Source organism: Entelurus aequoreus, linkage group LG22 (genome assembly GCF_033978785.1).
Source record: "Entelurus aequoreus isolate RoL-2023_Sb linkage group LG22, RoL_Eaeq_v1.1, whole genome shotgun sequence".
NCBI lineage: Eukaryota > Metazoa > Chordata > Actinopteri > Syngnathiformes > Syngnathidae > Entelurus > Entelurus aequoreus.
The window spans coordinates 12327069-12348460 of NC_084752.1; the positions used below are offsets into that span (position 1 = coordinate 12327069).

Below are 21392 nucleotides of genomic sequence, written 5' to 3' on the forward strand. Positions count from 1 at the left end.
ACTATTACTTGAAACTGATATTATATTACTGTATTTGCTACTTATACTTGTCTGTACTGCATATTGACTTAACAGAGAACTGATATGACCTCAGATTGTAACGTGTGTTCATTGTTTTTACATGTCTTAATATAAGTGTCTGCGGGGAACCACAGGGGTCAATACTATAGGGCCAAATTCATTGGTGGTTGGTAATAAACTTTGTTTTTCTATGTATGCTTTTATATTTGTATATCCTGTTTTTAATGTCTTGTCTAGCGGCTACCAACGAGGAAGGTGGATGTAATCTGCAGTTAATTCAATCATTCATAAACTCATAAGAGGTTCTCTTTTTGGGATGAGGGGGTGTTTTGGATTTAGAGTGATAACAAATATAATTTTATTGAAGTAGATAAAAGAGAGGACACATTTCATAACAAGAGTTCTTTCTCACAAATCCACTGGGATCTGGCACTGCAATTAAAATCATTCAAACCAAGAAAGTTGATCATCGTACGAAGATCACCACAGTCTTCGCCTCCAAATGCGCCGTCAGGCTGCCCCGGGGACCATTCCAGCCTACAGAAGGAAACCAAAACATTACCAGGAATCATGTAAATGTCCAGTAGGAAAGAAAATCAATCCCCATCATCCAGCTGTCACCTTATGTTTTTTTCTTCATGTCTTTTATTTTGAATAAATATTCCTCAGATTCCTTTACTTCTATTGCAGAGCAACCAGGCACACCTGCAGCCGCTTTCCAACTGGCAGTGTTCTTAACCTCCAGGGAACATTGTGTATCTGTGAAAGGGCTAAACCCGTGGAAATGCTGCGAAAGGGAACTGGATGTGCAGTTCAATCCATGAGTTTAAAAATAAATAAATAAATAAGACTATACATAAGTACAGCGATGTGCTGTAAGTAATAAGTATGATCAATAGACGTGGAACATGATAGTATGTTTATATACCTAAACATTATATAGAGTTAGAGTTAGAGTTAGAGTTTGAGTTTATTTCGAACATGCAAGCATACAACATGATACATCACAAGTTCCAGTTTCTCTTTTCAACATGTTCGAAAAGGAGTAGGAAGAAGCAGAGCTTATTTAATCCTACCCCTTTTCTTTACATAACAGTTGCTGAAACTTTTTTATTCACTTCCTGTTCTCAATTTATTCACAATAAACTCCATAGGTAATCACAATAAAATAAATAAATAAATAATAGTAAGAATTTAATAATAATAATTGGTGAAGAAAGTCATATTTCATATGATGAGATAAGTAAGATTACTTTAAGAATGAATGAATGGATGGATGAAATAAATTGAAAATGTTTGTCATGGTTCTTCTTCTTTGTACTTTGTAAACACTTTAAGTTTGAAAAGTTTCTTGAAGTGGATCATATTAGTACATTGTTTGATTGCTTTGCTTAATCCATTCCATAATTTAATTCCACACACTGATATACTGAAGGTCTTAAGTGTTGTACGTGCAAACAAATGTTTTAAATTACGTTTTTCTCTAAGATTATATTTCTCCTCTTTTTTTGAGAAGAATTGTTGTATATTCTTGGGTAGCAGGTTATAGTTTGCTTTGTGCATAATTTTAGCTGTTTGCAAATTCACTATGTCATGGAATTTCAGTATCTTTGATTCAATAAATAAAGGATTTGTATGTTCTCTATATCCAACATTATGTATTATTCTAACTGATCTTTTTTGTAACACCGTTAATGAATGAAGTGTACTTTTGTAATTATTTCCCCATATTTCTACACAGTAGCTCAGATATGGTAACACTAGTGAGCAGTATAGAATATGAAGGGATTTTTTGTCTAGAACATGTTTTGCTTTATTCATTATTGACGTGTTTCTTGCTACTTTATGTTGTATATTTTTTACGTGAGATTTCCAGTTCAATTTATCATCAATCATTATACCTAGAAATTTGGTTTCATTTACTCTTTCAATTTCTATTCCGTCTATTTGTATTTGTGTTTGACTTTCTCTTCTACTATTACCAAATAGCATTATTTTAGTTTTACTAAGATTCAACGATAGTCTGTTTTTGTCAAACCATCTTTTTAATTTGTTAATTTCTTCTGTTATTATTTGTATTATCTCCTGTGTGTTCTCTCCTGAACAAAACGCTGTTGTATCATCCGCAAATAATACTAACTTTAAATCTTTTGTAACTTTACAAATGTCATTTATATAGAGATTGAATAATTTAGGTCCTAATATTGATCCCTGAGGTACACCACAGGATATATTTAGCGTTGTAGACATGTGTTCGCCTAGCTTCACGTATTGTTTCCTGTTCGTTAGATAACTTCTTATCCAGTTTAAGACTAACCATCTGATGCCATATCGTTCTAGTTTTTTGATTAAAATATTGTGATTAATTGTGTCAAATGCTTTAGTTAGATCCATAAAAACTGCTGCTGCACATTTTTTACTGTCTATTGCATTGGTAATTTCTTCTGTAATTTCAATTAAAGCCATTGAAGTTGAGACATTAGCTCTGTATCCATAATGGTTCTCTTCGAGTATTCTATTTTTATTTATGAAACTCTCTAATCTGTTATTAAACAGTTTTTCAATGATTTTAGAAAATTGTGGAAGTAAAGAAACAGGTCTATAATTTGTAAATTGATGTTTATCTCCAGTCTTATAAATTGGTGCAACTTTAGCTATTTTCATTTTGTTTGGGAATGTACCTGTTTACTAATTACTAATATACATTAATGGTCCTGAGATCTCTTCTATAACCTTTTTTATCATTTCCATATCAATTCCATTACAATCAGTTGAAGTCTTAGATTTACATTTTTTCACGATTGTAACTATTTCCTCCTGTGTCACATTACTGAGGAACATGGAGTTGGGATTTCGCTCTATGGTATCATTATAGTCCTCAATTGGAACTGGGTCTGGAATCCTTTCTTCCAATTTTGGTCCAATATTTACAAAATAATTATTGAAGCTTTCAACTACTTCCTTTATGTTGTCATTGTTTTTATTTCCGTCTAAAAAGTATTGAGGGTAGTCCCTCTTTGTGCCATTTTTAATAATGCTATTGAGGATGCCCCATGTTGCTCTCATATTATTTTTGTTCCTGTCCAATAATTCACTGTAATATTCTTTTCTACATGATCGTAGTATGTCTGTTAACTTGATTTTATACTTTTTGTACTTAATTTCTGCCTCTATAGTTCTTTGTGCTATAAATTCTCTATATAGTGTATTCTTCTTACAAGCATTTTTTAATCCTTTTGTCATCCATGGTTGATTATTCTTTCTCTGTTTATTACTAAGTTGTATCCATGGACAATGTTTGTCATAAAGTATTATGAACTTGTTTAAGAAATGTTCATATGCTTCATCAACCTCTTTTTCATTGTACACATTGTCCAAATCTTGCTTTTGTAGCTCAATTTTGAAAGCAGTCATCCTCTTCTCTGTGCACAGTCTTCGAAATGTCCTTTTGTCTTCCATGTTCTTCTTGTAGTGTCCATCATATATTGTAAAAACTGGCAGATGATCACTAACGTCGGTTATAAGTAGACCACTTGTAGTGTTATTGTCAAACTCATTGGTAAAAATATTATCAATAAGCGTGGCACAGTGTGCTGTGATTCTACTTGGCTTTGTGATTTTTGGATATAAACTGATGCTGTACATTGTATCAATGAAGTCATCAATAGACTTTTGCTTGTTAGGGTTCAATAAGTAAATATTAAAGTCACCACATAAGAACATTATTCTTTGACCATTATCCATGTAAGTAGCCTTGATCCATTCTTCAAATGTTTCTATACTTGACTTAGGTGATCTATATATACAACTGATGAAAATGTTTTTGATTTTTTCCCGACATATTTCAATGGTTATACATTCTAAGATATTATCTATAGCAAATGACATGTTTTTTACCACTTTGTAGTTCAGGTTCTTCATCACGTACACAGCTACTCCTCCTCCATTTTTGTTGGTTCTGTTGATGTAGTTTAGTTCATATCCCTCCAGATCAAAATCTATTCCTTTTTTATCATCAATCCATGTTTCTGTAACAGCAATCACTTTGAATGGTTCGTTGATGTGTTCCAAAAAGTTCTTAATGTTGTTGTAGTTTGCATACAAGCTTCTGCTATTAAAATGAATAATTGACAATTTGTTATCGCATGTAATGTTGCTATTATATTGATCATCTGTATAATAAAAACAATTATTACTGATGTGGGAGAAAAAATTTGTATCTGGATCTATATCATTTTCCAAATCCTGGTTTTTGTAATCTTTGTTGCAGAAATTTTTTAGTTCCATATTTTCTTGTTCAACAATCTTTGATGTTGTTTCAATAATCTCAATAAGTGTAGGTGGATGCAATCCTGAATGTAGGTCCTCTTGTTTAGTCGTCCTTTGGAACGTAGTAGTGTCGATGCTGAATTTGGGTGTTTGTTTTCTGTCAGAGTCCATTATCATCGTTGTTTTGGTAGCTGTGTAAACTTTAAAAATTGTCCAGGTCCTTGATGTCATGGACAACAATTACTCTTGCTTCTGGACCTCCATTCAGCTTGATGTAGATTTTACAGTTGATGCTCCAAGTTCCCTGGATTTTTCCCTGCTTCCTCAAGTCACGTGCTTTCTTGGCGATTCCAGCATTGCGTTTTGTGAGATGCTCATTCATGTACACATTTGTTCCCTTCAGCTTCTTTCCCTGTCTCAGCAATGCCATTTTAGATTTTCTGTTTACGAGTTTCACGAGCACGACTGGAGTGGCGTTGTTGTTTCTTCCGTTCAGTGGGATGCATGTTTCGATGGTATTAATGTCAATTTCAATGTCCTTTGATTGCAGAAAGTTGACCACTTGCTGTTCTGCTGAGATCATATCCATTTCATCTGGTTCACCTTCATTATTCACAGCTTTCGCATAGGATCTTGGTTTAATTCGGTGCCCAGTCACGATGATATCATTCATTCGTTTGTCCTGATCCATTTCATCTATGATATTCCTCAGCATGTTGTTGTCTTGTTGAAGGGTCTTCATTCGTTTGCCCATTTCAGTGGATTCATTATTTCTTCTGTTGTTCTGAGATTGCAGATTTTCTATATTTTCCTGCAGACTTTTCACATCTTGTTGGTTTTCTGTTGTTACTTTTCTCAGATATTCTTTCAATTCTTTCATTTCTTCTTTCATTTCTTTTTTCATTTCTTCTTTCATTTCTTTTTTCATTTATTTAATTTCTTCTTTCATTTCTTCAAGTATTTGTAGTATCACTTCTTGATTCCCATCATGTCCTGTGTCCAACCTCAAATCTTGTTCCCAGTTGTGTTCTGTAACAGCTGACCCCGAAGGTTTCGGGATTTCAATCTTTCATTTACCTTTTCGCATCGTGGCAGTCACTGACGTCACTGCCTCTTGCTTGTGTCTTAACGGCAGTTTCTTCTTTAGCGACTTGCGGCACTTTAACTAGTTTTTTCCAACAATTTCGTATCTTGCGCCGTTCAGAGATCAATTTGAGGTGTCAGCCTGTCAACTGATATCACTCTGCGATATATATATTAGGAGTGTGGGGAAAAATCGATTCGAATTCGAATCGCGATTCTCACGTTGTGCGATTCAGAATCGATTCCCATTTTTTAAAAATCGATTTATTTTTATTTTTATTATTTATTTAAAAAAAATGTATTTTTATTTTTTATTAATCAATCCAACAAAACAATACACAGCAATACCATAACAATGCAATCCAATTCCAAAACCAAACCCGACCCAGCAACACTCAGAACTGCAATAAACAGAGCAATTGAGAGGAGACACAAACACGACACAGAACAAACCAAAAGTAGTGAAAAAAAAAAGAATATTATCAACAACAGTATCAATATTAGTTACAATTTCAACATAGCAGTGATTAAAAATCCCTCATTGACATTATCATTCGACATTTATAAAAAAAAAAAAAAAGAACAATAGTGTCACAGTGGCTTACACTTGCATCGCATCTCATAAACTTGACAACACACTGTGTCCAATATTTTCACAAAAATAAAATAAGTCATATTTTTGGTTCATTTAATAGTTCAAACAAATTTACATTATTGCAATCAGTTGATAAAACATTGTCCTTTACCATTATAAAAGCTTTTTACAAAAATCTACTACTCTGCTGAAATCCTATGTATTGAATGAATAGAGAATCATTTTGAATCTGGAAAAAATCGTTTTTGAACCGAGAATCGTGTTGAATTGAAAAAAAATTGATTTTGAATCGAATCGTGACCCCAAGAATCGATATTGAATCGAATCGTGGGACACCCAAAGATTCACAGCCCTAATATATATATATGTATGTTAAAAGTTTGGGGTCACATTAAAATGTCCTTATTTTTCAATGAAGATAACTTTAAACTAGTCTTAACTTTAAAGAAGTACACTCTATACATTGCTAATGTGGTAAATGACTATTCTAGCTGCAAATGTCTGGTTTTTGGTGCAATATCTACATAGGTGTATAGAGGCCCATTTCCAGCAACTATCACTCCAGTGTTCTAATGGTACAATGTGTTTGCTCATTGGCTCAGAAGGCTAATTGATGATTAGAAAACCCTTGTGCAATCATGTTCACACATCTGAAAACAGTTTAGCTCGTTACAGAAGCTACAAAACTGACCTTCCTTTGAGCAGATTGAGTTTCTGGAGCATCACATTTGTGGGGTCAATTAAACGCTCAAAATGGCCAGAAAAAGAGACCTTTCATCTGAAACGCGACAGTCTATTCTTGTTCTTAGAAATGAAGGCTATTCCACAAAATTATTTGGGTGACCCCAAACTTTTGAACAGTAGTGTATATATATATATATATATTTTTGGAGCAAAATTTACGCAAAATCATAAATAATATCCAATGAAAATTATCTAGACCACAAGGAAGTGTTTTTTAAATGTAGATTCAAATCATCATAGGTCCCCTTTAATTTACATTTCCTACAATTAATTCCTTAAAATGTCTCATTTTATACCTTGCTTGTGTTACAAAATGAGCACAGGAAGTGAACTAACTAATGTTAGACATTGCTATGAAGCGGAAAAGGGGTAGTATTAAATAAGTTCTGGTTCGTCCTACTCCTTTTTCAGACATGTAAATGAGAAACTGAAAAAATTTAACTATGCATGTTTGAAATAAACTAATACAATAATATTTGTATTTTTTGCCTATTGACAAATGTGCTCTATGTGAGGAAGCCAATAACAATTTTACTTTTTGCTAACACTGCCTTTGTCTTTGAGGGTCCAAACCCAAACAAATGAATCAATGAAGATAAGCACAAAAACCCAACAATCAGTTTGCTTCAAAAGTACTTCAAAGATGCTAACAGTGCTAGGTGATATACAGTAGGAAGGGGATTCATAAGGCCCCATTTGTCGCAGTTTACCTGACACATGAAACGTGATGAATTGGGGGATGCACTATCCACTTCAGCCGCCAGAGGGCAGTAGAGTGTTGAATATCTTAAAAATGTGTTTTGTGGCTCGTCACATACTATGTAGAGTGGCGCTTTCCATCATCTTCAGCAGACTGCATTGGAAAATGATGAACCCCTCTCCTTTCTCTCACACGAGATCCACCTAGTAATGGGGCCATATGATTCCCTTCCCTACTCTCGTTAGGGTACCAGTTTGGTATTTAAACATGTGTGTTGATGCACAGGACAGTAATACAAGTTGCACATTGACTCCTCTAAATTAAATTCTAGTTCATTGCTGCATAAAAATGCAGCACAGGTGAAACATGAATACTGTATTGTGTAATAATTTTGATGCTCACTTGTCTTTGTTGACCGGTGTTCCGTCCACCCAGATCCAGTTTCCCTCCTGAACCCTGTCTGACATTCCGATCCAGGCTGCCTTGGTGAACCCTGTGAGAAATGCCTGTCACAGCACAGACGTTTAAAGGTGATTCTCTGAATTTCCAAGTAAGCAAAAGTTTAAAGGGCGCAAACAGAAAATAATATGCATCCATTTGGGACATTGATGAACCTCCACTTCTGTACAGGATGTTAATGTTATAGCATAGTTGCTCATTTTCATCTGTAGAAATTTAAGAATGTCCATTCACCTTCTACAAAACCCAAAACCAGTGAAGTTGGCACGTTGTGTAATTCGTAAATAAAAACCAAATACAATGGTTTGCAAATCCTTTTCAACCTAAGTTCAATTAAATAGACTGCAGAGACAAGATACGTAACATTAGAACTGGTAAACCCTGTTATTTTTTGCAAATATTAGCTCATTTGGAATTTGATGCCTGCAACATGTTTCAAAAAAGCTGGCACAAGTGGCAAAAAAGACTGAGAAAGTTGAGGAATGATCATCAAACACTTATTTGGAACATCCCACAGGTGAAGAGGCCAATTGGGAACAGGCGGGTGCCATGATTGGGTATAAAAGCAGCTTCCGTGAAATGCTCAGTCATTCATAAAAAAGGATGGGGCGAGGGTCACCACTTTGTGAACAAATGCGTGAGCAAATTGTCCAACAGTTTAAGAACAACATTTCTCTGTCTAAGAATTTAGGGATTTCACCATCTACGGTCCGTAATATCATCAAAAGGTTCAGAGAATCTGGAGAAATCACTGCACGTAAGCGTAATAAACATCTAAATGCCTGTGACCTTCGGTACTGCATCAAAAAGCGACATCAATGTGTAAAGGATATCACCACATGGGCTCAGGAACACTTCAGAAAACCACTGTCAGTAAGTAACTACAGTTTGTCGATACATCTGTAAGTGCAAGTTAAAACTCTATTATGCAAAGCGAAAGCCATTTATCAACAACACCCTGGGCCCGAGCTCATCTAAGACGGACTGATGCAAAGTGGAAAAGTGTTCTGTGGTCGGATGAGTCCACATTTCAAATTGCTTTTGTAAACTGTGGAAGTCATGTCCTCCGGACCAAAGAGTATGAGAACCATCCGGGCTGTTATAAGCGCAAAGTTCAAAAGCCAGCATCTGTGAAGGTATGAGGGTGTAATAGTGCCCAAGACATGGGTAACTTACACATCTGTGAAAGCACCATTAATGCTGAAAGGTACATACAGGTTTTGGAGCAACATATGTTGTCATACAAGCAACTTTGATCATGGACGCCCCTGCTTATTTCAGCAAGACAATGCCAAGCCACATTCTGCACGTGTTACAACAGCGTGGCTTCATAGTAAAAGAGTGCGGGTACTAGACTGGCCTGCCTGTAGTCCAGACCTGTCTCCCATTGAAAATGTGTGGCGCATTATGAAGCCTAAAATACAACAACGGACACCCCCGTTGACTGTTGAACAACTTAAGCTGTACATCAAGCAAGAATGGGAAATAATTCCACCTGAAAAGCTTTAAAAATTGGTCTCCTCAGTTCCCAAACGTTTACTGAGTGTTGTTAAAAGGAAAGGCCATGTAACACAGTGGTAAAAATGCCCATGTGTCAACTTTTTTTGCAAGGTGTTGCTTCCATTAAATTCTACGTAAATTATTATTTGCAAAAAAAAAAAAAAAGTTTCTCAGTTCGAACATTAAATATCTTGTCTTTGCAGTCTATTCAATTAAATATAAGTTGAAAAGGATTAGCAAATCATTGTATTCTACTTTTATTTACGATTTACAAAATGTGCCAGCTTCACTGGTTTTGGGTTTTGTACAATTCAAGGTCTTTGCTTTTGGCTCTTTCGAAAAACAAACAACCTGATTATGTTTTTCTTCCCAACAATCAAAGTGTCGAAGTGCTACTAAGACTGACAAATAGGAGTTTGAATACACTGAAAAAAAGGGGGGTTGGCTTATATTATTTTCTGAAAAAAGTGCTTAGTTTGAAGGTGTGGACTGGAAACCCCAATGGGACCATAACTGGGGTCCTTACCTATTCTCATTTTAAATTTGACAATGACACTACAAAAATGGCGTATATTATCAGGATCAGGCTTTTCAGAGCTGCTCCGATTGGAGACCCTTGGTCACACTTGGTCAAAGCACTCTCTAACTAAAAAAAAAAGAGGAAAAGAAAAGAAAACCTTCAAAGGTGCAACATTGGAAGAAGTTCCTTGCTTTTATAACAAAAGTCCATCCATCAAGCAGCACATTGTTTACCTGTTCCTGTCTGCTGTTGATGATGACCAGATCAGCGTGTCTCTGCAGACAGTCTCGTCGGCTGCTGTCCCAACTCTTCCTCTGTGAGGAAACGTAGTAACAACTGGAGCCGAACAGGAGCCACCCCTGTGGACAGATAGAGAAGTCTCCTGTCTCACCTACACCGATGTCTCCTGTCTCACCTACACCGATGTCTCCTGTCTCACCTGCACAAAGACCGGGTCAATCAGATGAAAAAGCTCCACACACCCTTTGAATGAAAGCTACATTTGTATATTACTGCAGCAAGAAGAGAACAGTTCAGTTCTGAAGGCGATTAGTTAAACTAGTATACTATTCATTATATTTGCAGAAAGAAACACCAGCAGAGGCTTCCTTGCGGTCTGCTCTGTCGCCCACAAGTTGCAGACAGGTTTCAGGCTGAAAAGTGATTGTTCATCTAAAACAGGGGTGTGAAACTTGTTTTTCATTTAGGGCCACATCGCAGTTATGGCTGCTCTTCGAGGGCCGCTTGTAATAGTTATTATACTGTATTTTTCGGACTATAAGGCACACTTAAAATCCTTGCATTTTCTCAAAATTCGACAGTGCGCCTAATGTACGGAACAGTTTTGGTTGTGCTTACCGACCTCGAAGCTATTTTATTTGGTACATGGTGAAATGATAAGTGTAACCAGTAAATGGCAGTCACACATAAGAGATACGTGTAGACAGCAATATGATGGCAGTCACACATAAGAGATACGTGTAGACTGCAACACCAAAATTGTATACGTTCCATTGAAAATATAAAGCACACACGGTTCTCAAAAATCTATCAAAATGTGTTAGTACGATTTTGTTAAGTTATGAAGCCGCACCGCTTGATGGATTGTACTGTGCTTCAACATACGAGTATTATTATGGTGTGTGTATAAGGTAAAACATATCTGCCGCTTTGGTTCGCAATATTATGCAAAAGCAACTTTTCTTACCTTCTGGTACCTGCTGATCTGTATTTGGGAGCTGCATAAGTTTTGAAAATTTGCGTGCTCCCGACTTGACAGTCCGTGCCGATACCGTAGTCGATAAGCTTCTTCTTTTTCTCTATCTTCTTGTTATGGGACATTCATCCTCCGCTGTTGCCATTTCTAATATAAAGTAGTGTAAAGTTCTTACTTATATCTGTCAGTAAATGTGCCATGAAAGCGCTAAAACATACCGGTGTAGTGAGTTTACATTATTCACCCAAGGAACTTTAGTTATTAGAGTTCCGGTCGGACGGTTGTTCACGGGACACATTTCCGGCGTTGTTGTTGCACTAGTGAGCCACGGATGAGGAGATGCTGCTCCGTTATTGATTGAAGTAAAATCTGAATGTCATTAAAACAGTTAGCTCCATCTTTTGACACTTCTTCCACTCCCGTCCTTGCACGCTACACCGCTACAACAAAGATGACGGGGAGAAGACGCTGTCGAAGGTGAGCCACGTAAATAAGACCGCCCACAGAACGGAGCATCCTGAAGCGACTGTCAGAAAGCGGCTTGAAGATGATCTGTAAAACATAATCTATGCAACATTTTGACCAAAGAACCACCATCACATGTTATGTAGACCACAAGGAAGTGTTTTACATTTAGAAAAAAATTATGATAATATGACCCCTTTGATGCGCCCTATAATCTGGTGCGCCCTATGGTCTGGAAAATACGGTATTAATGCATTATCTCCTCATGATATTATTACACAATTCCCAATGTATTTCATTATTAGAATTTTTTTTAATGAACACATTGAACAAGAAATGTTTGGAATGTACAATATGTTATTATATGGTGTACATTATTTTTCACCAAGGGCCACATCCTAAAAAAATCCAAGTATGTGAAGGTCATTTTGATATTTTCATTTTGTAAAAAGAAATGCTAAAAACAGACATTACCTATATAATTAAATACAAAACTCTGTGTCAGCTTTATGTTATAGATCAGTTTTCCCATGCAGAAAAAAAAGATCAAAACAAAACTTGCCAGTTTTCTACACTACCGCCACCAATTACTATTAGTGGTCCTTTTTATATAGAGAAGGCAGCACATTTGGTTCAAGGTAAGGGTGGCAATTTGCTGGCCAGTCTTTCTAAAACGGAGGCGTAAAATTTCTCCTTTCCCAAAAAAATCTCCTCTGGTGCAGGTAATTTACACCTAAACCCATCTCACCCACGGGCAGGCACATTTCCGCCTCGGTTTTATTTAGAATTCGAGGTGGAAGTAAGCTTACCCTCCAAGGCGGAAAATCGGTGGACCCAACTTGCCACCCTCAATATAAAACTATGACTGAGCTGTAAAAAGGACAGGTACATTGGCCACACAGCACAAACCGCTTCCAAATAAATTGTATTTCATTCTAGCAAGGACCACCTCTGATAAAGACGAATATAAATCCATGTAAACTAGGAGTAATTATCTTTCATTAAATATGTAGCTTGTTATATAAAAGTCTATGTCTATGCCGTATGATTTTAAACACCCAAGAGTGCGAACAAATTTGAAGCAGATGTGCTTGTCTGTTGCTGGTGTGAAAACATGGAATTCTCTAGACAAAGACTTAAAAAGCTGCACGAATATTTTTGAATTTAAAAAGAGTTACAAAAACAGACAACTGGAATTATATCAAACTGATTTTTGATTTTGATTGGACGTGTCATTTTGAAAATGCTTAAACGAAAATTAAAAGTATGTTGGAGTTCAGGTGTTGGTGGAGGGAACAGTGATAAAGTCATCTAAATAATTTGTGTTAAAAAGGGGGCAGATAAATATAAGAAAGTATTCTTCCATCTGCTCCTTTCTGATCATGAAAATGTATAAGAAACAATAAAAAAACAATGACAGTGTCAACAGTATATGGCTTGTATATATGCATTTTCATGAAAGGAATAAAAAGAAATGATGATGATGATGATGATGATGATGAGGTTAGGAGACGTGTGTAGGTAAATGTTTATATACTACATTAACCAAGAGGCTTAGCGCAGTAGACAGGAACCGGAAGTGTGTCTTAGCTAAGCGGGGGGAGGACAATTGTGCCGTTTGAGCGAGAAGGGTCCGTGTAATCAAAAAACTGATTTTGGGCCATTTTTTCTATTTCTAAAACAAAAGTTGGACAACTATTTAATGACACTTTTTTTTTTTATAAACGATAACAGGGCTCCTGCTGAACATAGGTGTTAGTGTTATTATTCTAAAAACATGCTTAACGTGATGGAAAAGCTTAAAATACTGCTTCCGGTTCAATTTGTCATCACACAGATAACCCCGCATTTTTGCATTTTTTCGATTTTTGTGTTTTTCTGAAAAAAATTAAAATCCCGAAAAGGAAAAGGTCCGTATATTTCCAGTTCTGAAACGCAAATCAAAAAATAAAATTAGTGCCGATTTTCAATTGTTATTATATACGGCAGATTTTAAAACAAACAAAAAGGGGTTGATTTTCATTAAAATATTGCCATAAAATTTGATTTTTTGCTGTTTTCCTTTTATGGATTTTTATTTTACGATAAACACAAAAATCGAAAAAAATGTTTATCCAAAATGCAAAAATGCGTGGTTATGTGTGGCGACAAATTGAACCGGAAGCAGTATTTTTTTAAGCTTTTCCTTTACGTTTAGCATGTTTTTAGCATAACAGTAACATCTTTGTTCAGCAGGAGTCCTATTGTCGTTTTGAAAAAGTGTCATGAAATAGTTGTCCAACTTTTGTTTCAGAAATTAAATGAGAAAAAATGGCCCGGAATTTGTTTTTTTTTAATTTGCATTTTAAGAATAGGTGAGGGCCGACATCCGGGCAACTGAGCTACATACGGGTTCTTCGAGCCATAGCAACCAGACTGGCGTTGAAAACAAACCGTTGCCATTACTCTTTAACCTGTCGACCTACGCTGTTTAAACCCGTCATTCTGCCTCCAAAATGCCGAAAAACTGTGTTGTTTTTGGTTGTGCTAACCACAACTGGAAACAGGGAAAACAAAGGTTGCATTTTGTTCTGCCAAAGCGTGATAAAAGCCCACAGAGACGAGACAAATGGCTCGCAGCTTTACACCGGGAAAACGAGGACGGTTCTCACTGGAGTCCCCCAAAGTCCCGGGTCGTGTGTTCGGATCACTTCGTTTCTGGTAAATATAAGGAACAAAAATCCACCTTCTTAACCACAACTTGGCTATACCGTCCGTGCTAATGTTGTACTTGTTGAATTTGTACCTTATAACGTTCGACAGCTGAAGTTGTTGTTGTACAAAAATAACATGCGGTATATACTATATAGTCTATAGCCTAGCTAGCTATTTTCGAAAACCGGACAACGAGAGGATACCAAAGGCAGCGTTAAGATGGACACCACCGGGAAAACGTAAGCCAGGGCGGCCAAAGAACACCTGGGGAAGAACAGTTGAAGGGGAGCTGAAAGAGATGAAGCTTACATGGGGCGAGGCACAGAGACTAGCACAGCAGCGAGATGAATGGCGTCGAGTCGTCGAAGCCTTATTTCCCATCCGGGAAGAAGAGGATTAAGTTAAGTAAGTAATATACTATATAGTCTATAGCCTAGCTAGCTATTTTCGAAAACCGGTTTCGTTTAAATTTGCACTTAACAGTTGGGTTTTTAAAAACCAATAAACCCTACAATTTTCATGTTGCCATTTAATCAACTTTTTAAGACAATTGCAAAATGCTGTCTGCAAGACTTTTCAATACAAAGACATATATTTTGTACATTATTCGCCTGCTGTACTGCGCCTTCATAAGGCTACAACTTACAAGGACCAGGCTACTAGGGGTCAGTCTGCTTTCTTTTGGGGTTTTTTGCCGGACATTCCAGTATTATTTACCCGTAATCTTGGTATTACTTTCCTTATTATGTTATTTTGCCACCTCCCCCTTCTCTGTTTAAACTCTCCTTTGTTGTACTTAAACAATACATGTAGCCCTCAAATCTCTCAATATTTTATACACTAACACTTGATCTTGTTGTTGATAACTTCCGCGTCTCTTTCTTAGTAGCGCGCAGGCTAAGCTAACTAGCAAGCTAAGCTAAGCCTGAGAAGCTTTAAAGTTAACTGAGACGAGTCTGACGCAAATAATACATTTTCGTTTTTTCACACGATATGCGAATAAGTAAAAATGCGTAAATTAAGGATTTAACGCCGACTTCCAAGCCACAACGCTCGTTAAATGCTTTTTCTGTCAATGCTGTGTTCGCTGTGAGCTGGTTTGTTTTCAACGAATTCCCGGTTGCTAGGGGATTGGTAAGCGGAAGTGACGTATGTCCGCCCTCACCTATTGGAAATAGAATGATACCCGGACCTTAAAATACTGCTTCCGGTTCAATTTGTCAACAAACAGATAAACACGCATTTTTGCATTTTGGATGAGCATATATTCGATTTTTGTGTTTATCTGTAAAAATAAAAACCCATAAAAGGAAAACAGCCCAATTTTATGGCAATATTTGAATGAAAATCAACCCTTTTTTGTTTGTTTTCAAATCTGCCATATATAGTAAAAATCGAAAAACAGCCCTAATTTTGTTTTTTGATTGGCGTTTCAGAATTGGAAATGGAAAGAACGGAAGGTACACGAACCGAGAAACCCCTAGCTGCCGTCCGTGGATCGGGGCGCGGCTCAATGTGGGCGTGGGTCAACGTCGAACCTGCCGAAGAAGAATGTGTGCAGAGCGGAGAAGAAGTAAATCAGCTATTTTGCAATATTTGTGACCGACAAGGGATGAAGTAACATTATTTTACTTTTGAAATGGGTTATGCTATGTATTAGTGATGGTCGGGTGATTGAACCACTTGAGCCAATTGATTCGAGAATTTCTCGAAGCTTTAATGCAACCTTCGGCACAAGACACCACCTGCTGGCCAACTGTATAATTACAAACAATTAACCACATCAAGTGTGACGCATTGAGCTGAAAATGACAATGAATCACAATAAATGTTTGACAAAATGGTATTCATTGTTAAATCAACAAAGTATAATAAAATATGTGTTTGTATTTTGCCAACATGGTAGAATCATACAATATGGCAGGTTGTGTTTTGTTTTTCTGTCACTTTGAGGAAATGACATAAAGAGAAATATGACAATATCATGTAACCAGTGTTTTAAAATTTTAATTTATTGTTTTAATCGGTTTTACCCTTTAAAATCGTTTTTAATCATATTTATTTTTATATTTATTTATTTTTTGTTTTTATTCAGTCATTGGTGGAGCTAAGGGTAATATTTGAATATTGTTTTTAATATTGTTGTGCAGCACTTTGGAAACATTGTTGTTGTTTATATGTGCTATACAAATAAAGTGGATTGGATTGGAGGAGATTTAGTTCATTTCTATTTTTGGTTTAAGGCAATTATTTTTTCCTTTTTTGACAAAACCTACCACGGATCGGAGCGTGCCGAAACGGAGAAACGGAGACGGACTTTCGTGTTTACTCCCTTTAATATACAGCAGTGGTGTCAAACGTACGGCCCGTGGGCCGGATCAGGCCCGCAAACCGGTTTTATCCGGCCCGCGGGATGAGTTTGCTAAGTATAAAAATTAGCCAAAACATTTTGAATGAAAGAAACTGCTGTTCTAAATGTGTCCACTAGATGTCACAATAGCAATTCTTTGTATCTTTGTATATTATACTACATATGTAAAAAAAACAAAAAACTACAAGATGTTAGTACAAACCCCGTTTCCATATGAGTTGGGAAATTGTGTTAGATGTAAATATAAACGGAATACAATGATTTGCAAATCCTTTTCAACCCATATTCAATTGAATGCACTACAAAGACAACATATTTGATGTTCAAACTCATAAACTTTGTTTTTTTTTTTGCAAATAATAATTAACTTAGAATTTCATGGCTGCAACACGTGCCAAAGTAGTTGGGAAAGGGCATGTTCACCCCTGTGATACATGGCCTTTCCTTTTAACAACACTCAGTAAACGTTTGGGAACTGAGGAGACACATTTTTAAAGCTTCTCTGGTGGAATTCTTTCCCATTCTTGCTTGATGTACAGCTTAAGTTGTTCAACAGTCCGGGGTCTCCGTTGTGGCATTTTAGGCTTCATAATGCGCCACACATTTTCAATGGGAGACAGGTCTGGACTACAGGCAGGCCAGTCTAGTACCCGCACTCTTTTACTATGAAGCCACGTTGATGTAACACGTAGCTTGGCATTGTCTTGCTGAAATAAGCAGGGGCGTCCATGGTAACGTTGCTTGGATGTCAACATATGTTGCTCCAAAATCTGTATGTACCTTTCAGCATTAATGGTGCCTTCACAGATGTGTAAGTTACCCATGTCTTGGACACTAATACACCCCCATACCATCACAGATGCTGGCTTTTCAACTTTGCGCCTATAACAATCCGGATGGTTCTTTTCCTCTATGGTCCGGAGGACACAACGTCCACAGTTTCCAAAAACAATTTGAAATGTGGACTCGTCAGACCATAGAACACTTTTCCACGTTGTATCAGTCCATCTTGGATGAGCTCAGGCCCAGCGAAGCCGACGGCGTTTCTGGGTGTTGTTGATAAACGGTTTTCGCCTTGCATAGGAGAGTTTTAACTTGCACTTACAGATGTAGCGACCAACTGTAGTTACTGACAGTGGGTTTCTGAAGTGTTCCTGAGCCCATGTGGTGAAATCCTTTACACACTGATGTCGCTTGTTGATGCAGTACAGCCTGTGGGATCGAAGATCACGGACTTAGCTGCTTACGTGCAGTGATTTATCCAGATTAACTGAACCCTTTGATGATATTACGGACCGTAGATGGTGAAATCCCTAAATTCCTTGCAATAGCTGGTTGAGAAAGGTTTTTCTTAAACTGTTCAACAATTTGCTCACGCATTTGTTGACAAAGTGGTGACCTGTACTGTTTATTTACAAACATTAACAAATGTCCATTACCAAACTAAGGAGAACAGTGAGACAGTGCAGTGGAATTTGGCATCGTATTCTTACCAGGGATGGAGCAGGAAGTGGCTAGGAACACGATTGTGGTCAAATTTAATATGAAGCGCCCCGTCCATTGACATTTTTCATGCACCTTTTAATGCAACATGACAGGGCCTGCATGGACTATAATCTTCCATTTGAGAAACAAACTCCTGTTTTCTTCTTTGTTTACCTTTTTCAACTGCTTCGCTGTGAGCCAGTCTCAGAGTGATGTTAAGGACCGCTTGAAGGACACACAGAATTCCAAAGGCCAGCAGAACCACGTGGACATGTTTGAATCCTGTACAACACACACACGCACACACACTCACATTCATGCAGTATAACAAGGAAATGCACACATTTAACAATAAAAACTCACTTCAATTAACCTTTTAAAAATTGGTTGCAATAGTGTTGCCATGGTAACTGCAACTCTACGCACTTCAATATTAGTGCTGTCAAACGATTAAATTATATAATCAATCAATGTTTACTTATAAAGCCTTAAATCACGAGTGTCTCAAAGGGCTGCACAAGCCACAACGACAACCTCGGCTCAGATCCCACATACGGGCAAGAAAAAACTCAACCCAATGGGAAAAAAATTAGAAACCGGTGCAATGGACGTCGAGTGGATCTAGCATAATATAATCAGATTAATCACACCTTTGCATTTTGATTAATCACAAAAATTACTTTCTTGCATAATTTAAACTTAAAAAAATATCCTAATATTTGGACACAAATTCAATTTTATTGTCAAAAGGTTATAGCAATTTTTGTACTTGAATGCATGTTATTTATTTGCTCAGAAAGTGGCAACTGTTTTATCTAAAGTCCAGGCAGGATGCCCTTATATGGGCAAATGCGGAACGCGATCAAGCAGTCAGACATCAGCCTACATGTCATGAATATTCTAATATAAGTGACAAACTTAGCCCCACCAACGAAACAAGTATTTTTCTTCGACCGCTAAACCTCACTGAACAAGTAGCTTCATTTACTTATCCAGTATTAAAATGATGTACATTTACTACTGTAACATTACAGTATACTTTCATACCAGCATCACCCATGCAGACATGAATTGTACATGCACAGGTGAAACAAATAATGCATCCAAATGTACCTACTTGGTGGCGTCTTGTGTTCATCATTTGTAGGAAATGGCTCATATTCGCCTATTTCAATGCTGACTTGAGGGCCGTGAGATTTAAACACGGCAGCCATGTTGAAGCAATGGCAAGACACTAAGATGTGCTGAGTGTAGTGTTGTGTAAAAGGAACTAGAACTATTCCATCATATCCTTCCCGTCACCAGGGTACCTGTGGCATTGTGTTGCTGCACGCCGTTCCATTCGACAAATGTCATTATAGGCATAGTCCCGACATTCATTTGTCCTCAATTTTATTGACTTCAAGGACGCTTTTGAAGGATTCACTGTGGAAAACAGAGAGAAGTTATAGAATTCAACAAAATGTAATCAATGTTGGAACATCAGAATTCGAGCTGTATAATTAAAGAGATGGAGAATTATTTTACAAAACCCAAAACCAGTGAAGTTGGCACGTTGTGTAAAGGGTAAATAAAAACAGAATACAATGATTTGCAAATCCTTTTCAACCTATATTCAATTGAATAGACTGCAAAGACAAGATATTTAACGTTGGAACTGAGAAACTTAATTTATTTTTGCAAATAATCATTAACTTAGAATTTAATGGCAGCAACATATAAAAAAAAAAGTTGGCACAGAGGTATTTTTACCACTGTGTTACATGGCCTTTCCTTTTAACAACACTCAGTAAACGTTTGGGAACTGAGGAGACCAATTTTTGCACAAAAGTACTGGTGGTGTGTTGTAGGTTTTTTTTTTTCACTCACATTTTCTTTTTCTTTTTAAGATTAAATGTTTTTTACACTAGACTATGCTTAGTTTTACACTGATTTAAATATGTATTTTAACTACTATGCAGCACTTTGTGAAACTAAAAAAGTGCTATATACAAACCCCAAAACCAGTGAAGCTGGCACGTTGTGTAAATGGTAAATAAAAACAGAATATAATGATTTGGAAATCCTTTTCAACTTATATTCAATTAAATAGACTGCAAAGACAAGATATTTAACGTTCGAACTGAGAAACTTTTGTTGTTGTTGCAGATAATCATTAACTTACAATTTAATAGCAGCAACACATTGCAAAAAGTTGGCACAGGGGCATTTTTATCACTGTGTTACATGGCCTTTCCTTTTAACAACACTCAGTAAACGTTTGAGAACTGAGGAGACCAATTTTTGATGCTTTTCAAGTGGAATTCTTGCCCTTTCTTGCTTGATGTAAAACTTAAGTTGTTCAACAGTCCGGGGTCTCCGTTGTGGTATTTTACACTTCATAATGCTCTGCACATTTTCAATGGGAGACAGGTCGGGACTACAGGCAGGCCAGTCTAGTACCTGCACTCTTTTACTACGAAGCCACACTGTTGTAACACGTGCAGAATGTGGCTTGCCATTGTCTTGCTGAAATAAGCAGGGGCGTCCATGATAAAGTTGCTTGTCTGGAAACCCATGCATCCGTGAAGAGGAGACGGCAGAAGAGAGGTTGAAAGAGTAACATGAGGGCCCGCAAAATACCAAACATCTTAATCAGTTGCCTTCAGACCCTGAAGTAGTAGAGACACCTCCAGTTTCGTCTGCAGAGCCTACCATTTTTAATATAGTTATTTATATAGATGAATATGTTGCCTTCTGACTTTCTTGTCGTGCAAAGGCATAAAATAAGTTTAAAAAAAACAACTAAAAAACTCCCATTCTCACTCACCATTGTGTAAATAAAAATTGTACTGACTTTTGTTGCAATTGAACACAGTTTCACTACTAAGTTTAATAAATTCTCTTTTTTTATTGCTGTACTTGTCTGTCTTAGTGTGATGTCTGGTCTACATATTATTTGGCTAAGTATTGCAATACCCAGTAATATGGACAGTACTATATGAGCATCATTTTAATAATTAGTATACGTCTAATTGTTAACAATGACATGCAAAAGGTCATTTGATCATTCTCTGTTACTTGAAGTAGAACAATGCAAGTTAACAAAGCTTAAGGATGTGACCCGAACTGCCTTGCAAAGTCAATTATCAGTTAGACTTGAGCTGGTCAGTCCTTTATAATCCTCTACTTAAACTAATCGAATCAAATTGAATCAGCTTAATTACAAAGATTAAATTAGTCGCTTTAAAGATCACCTCAAGGAGGTATAAAACACAGAGGGCGACAAAA

The 21392-nt window shown here is 36.8% G+C and overlaps 1 protein-coding gene across 1 annotated transcript; it reads right to left on the reverse strand.

The window, feature by feature from the left end:
- Window positions 1-372: 372 nt before the first annotated feature.
- On the reverse strand, window positions 373-19537 carry LOC133639363 (CD209 antigen-like protein E). Its single transcript, XM_062032618.1, has 5 exons — window positions 19433-19537; window positions 18297-18404; window positions 10125-10330; window positions 7815-7918; window positions 373-558 (listed from the first exon to the last, which is right to left on the reverse strand). The coding sequence occupies exons 1-5, from the start codon at window positions 19500-19502 to the stop codon at window positions 411-413; spliced, it is 636 nt and encodes a 211-aa protein (XP_061888602.1). The 5' UTR covers window positions 19503-19537; the 3' UTR covers window positions 373-410.
- Between the last annotated feature and the right edge of the window lie 1855 nt (window positions 19538-21392).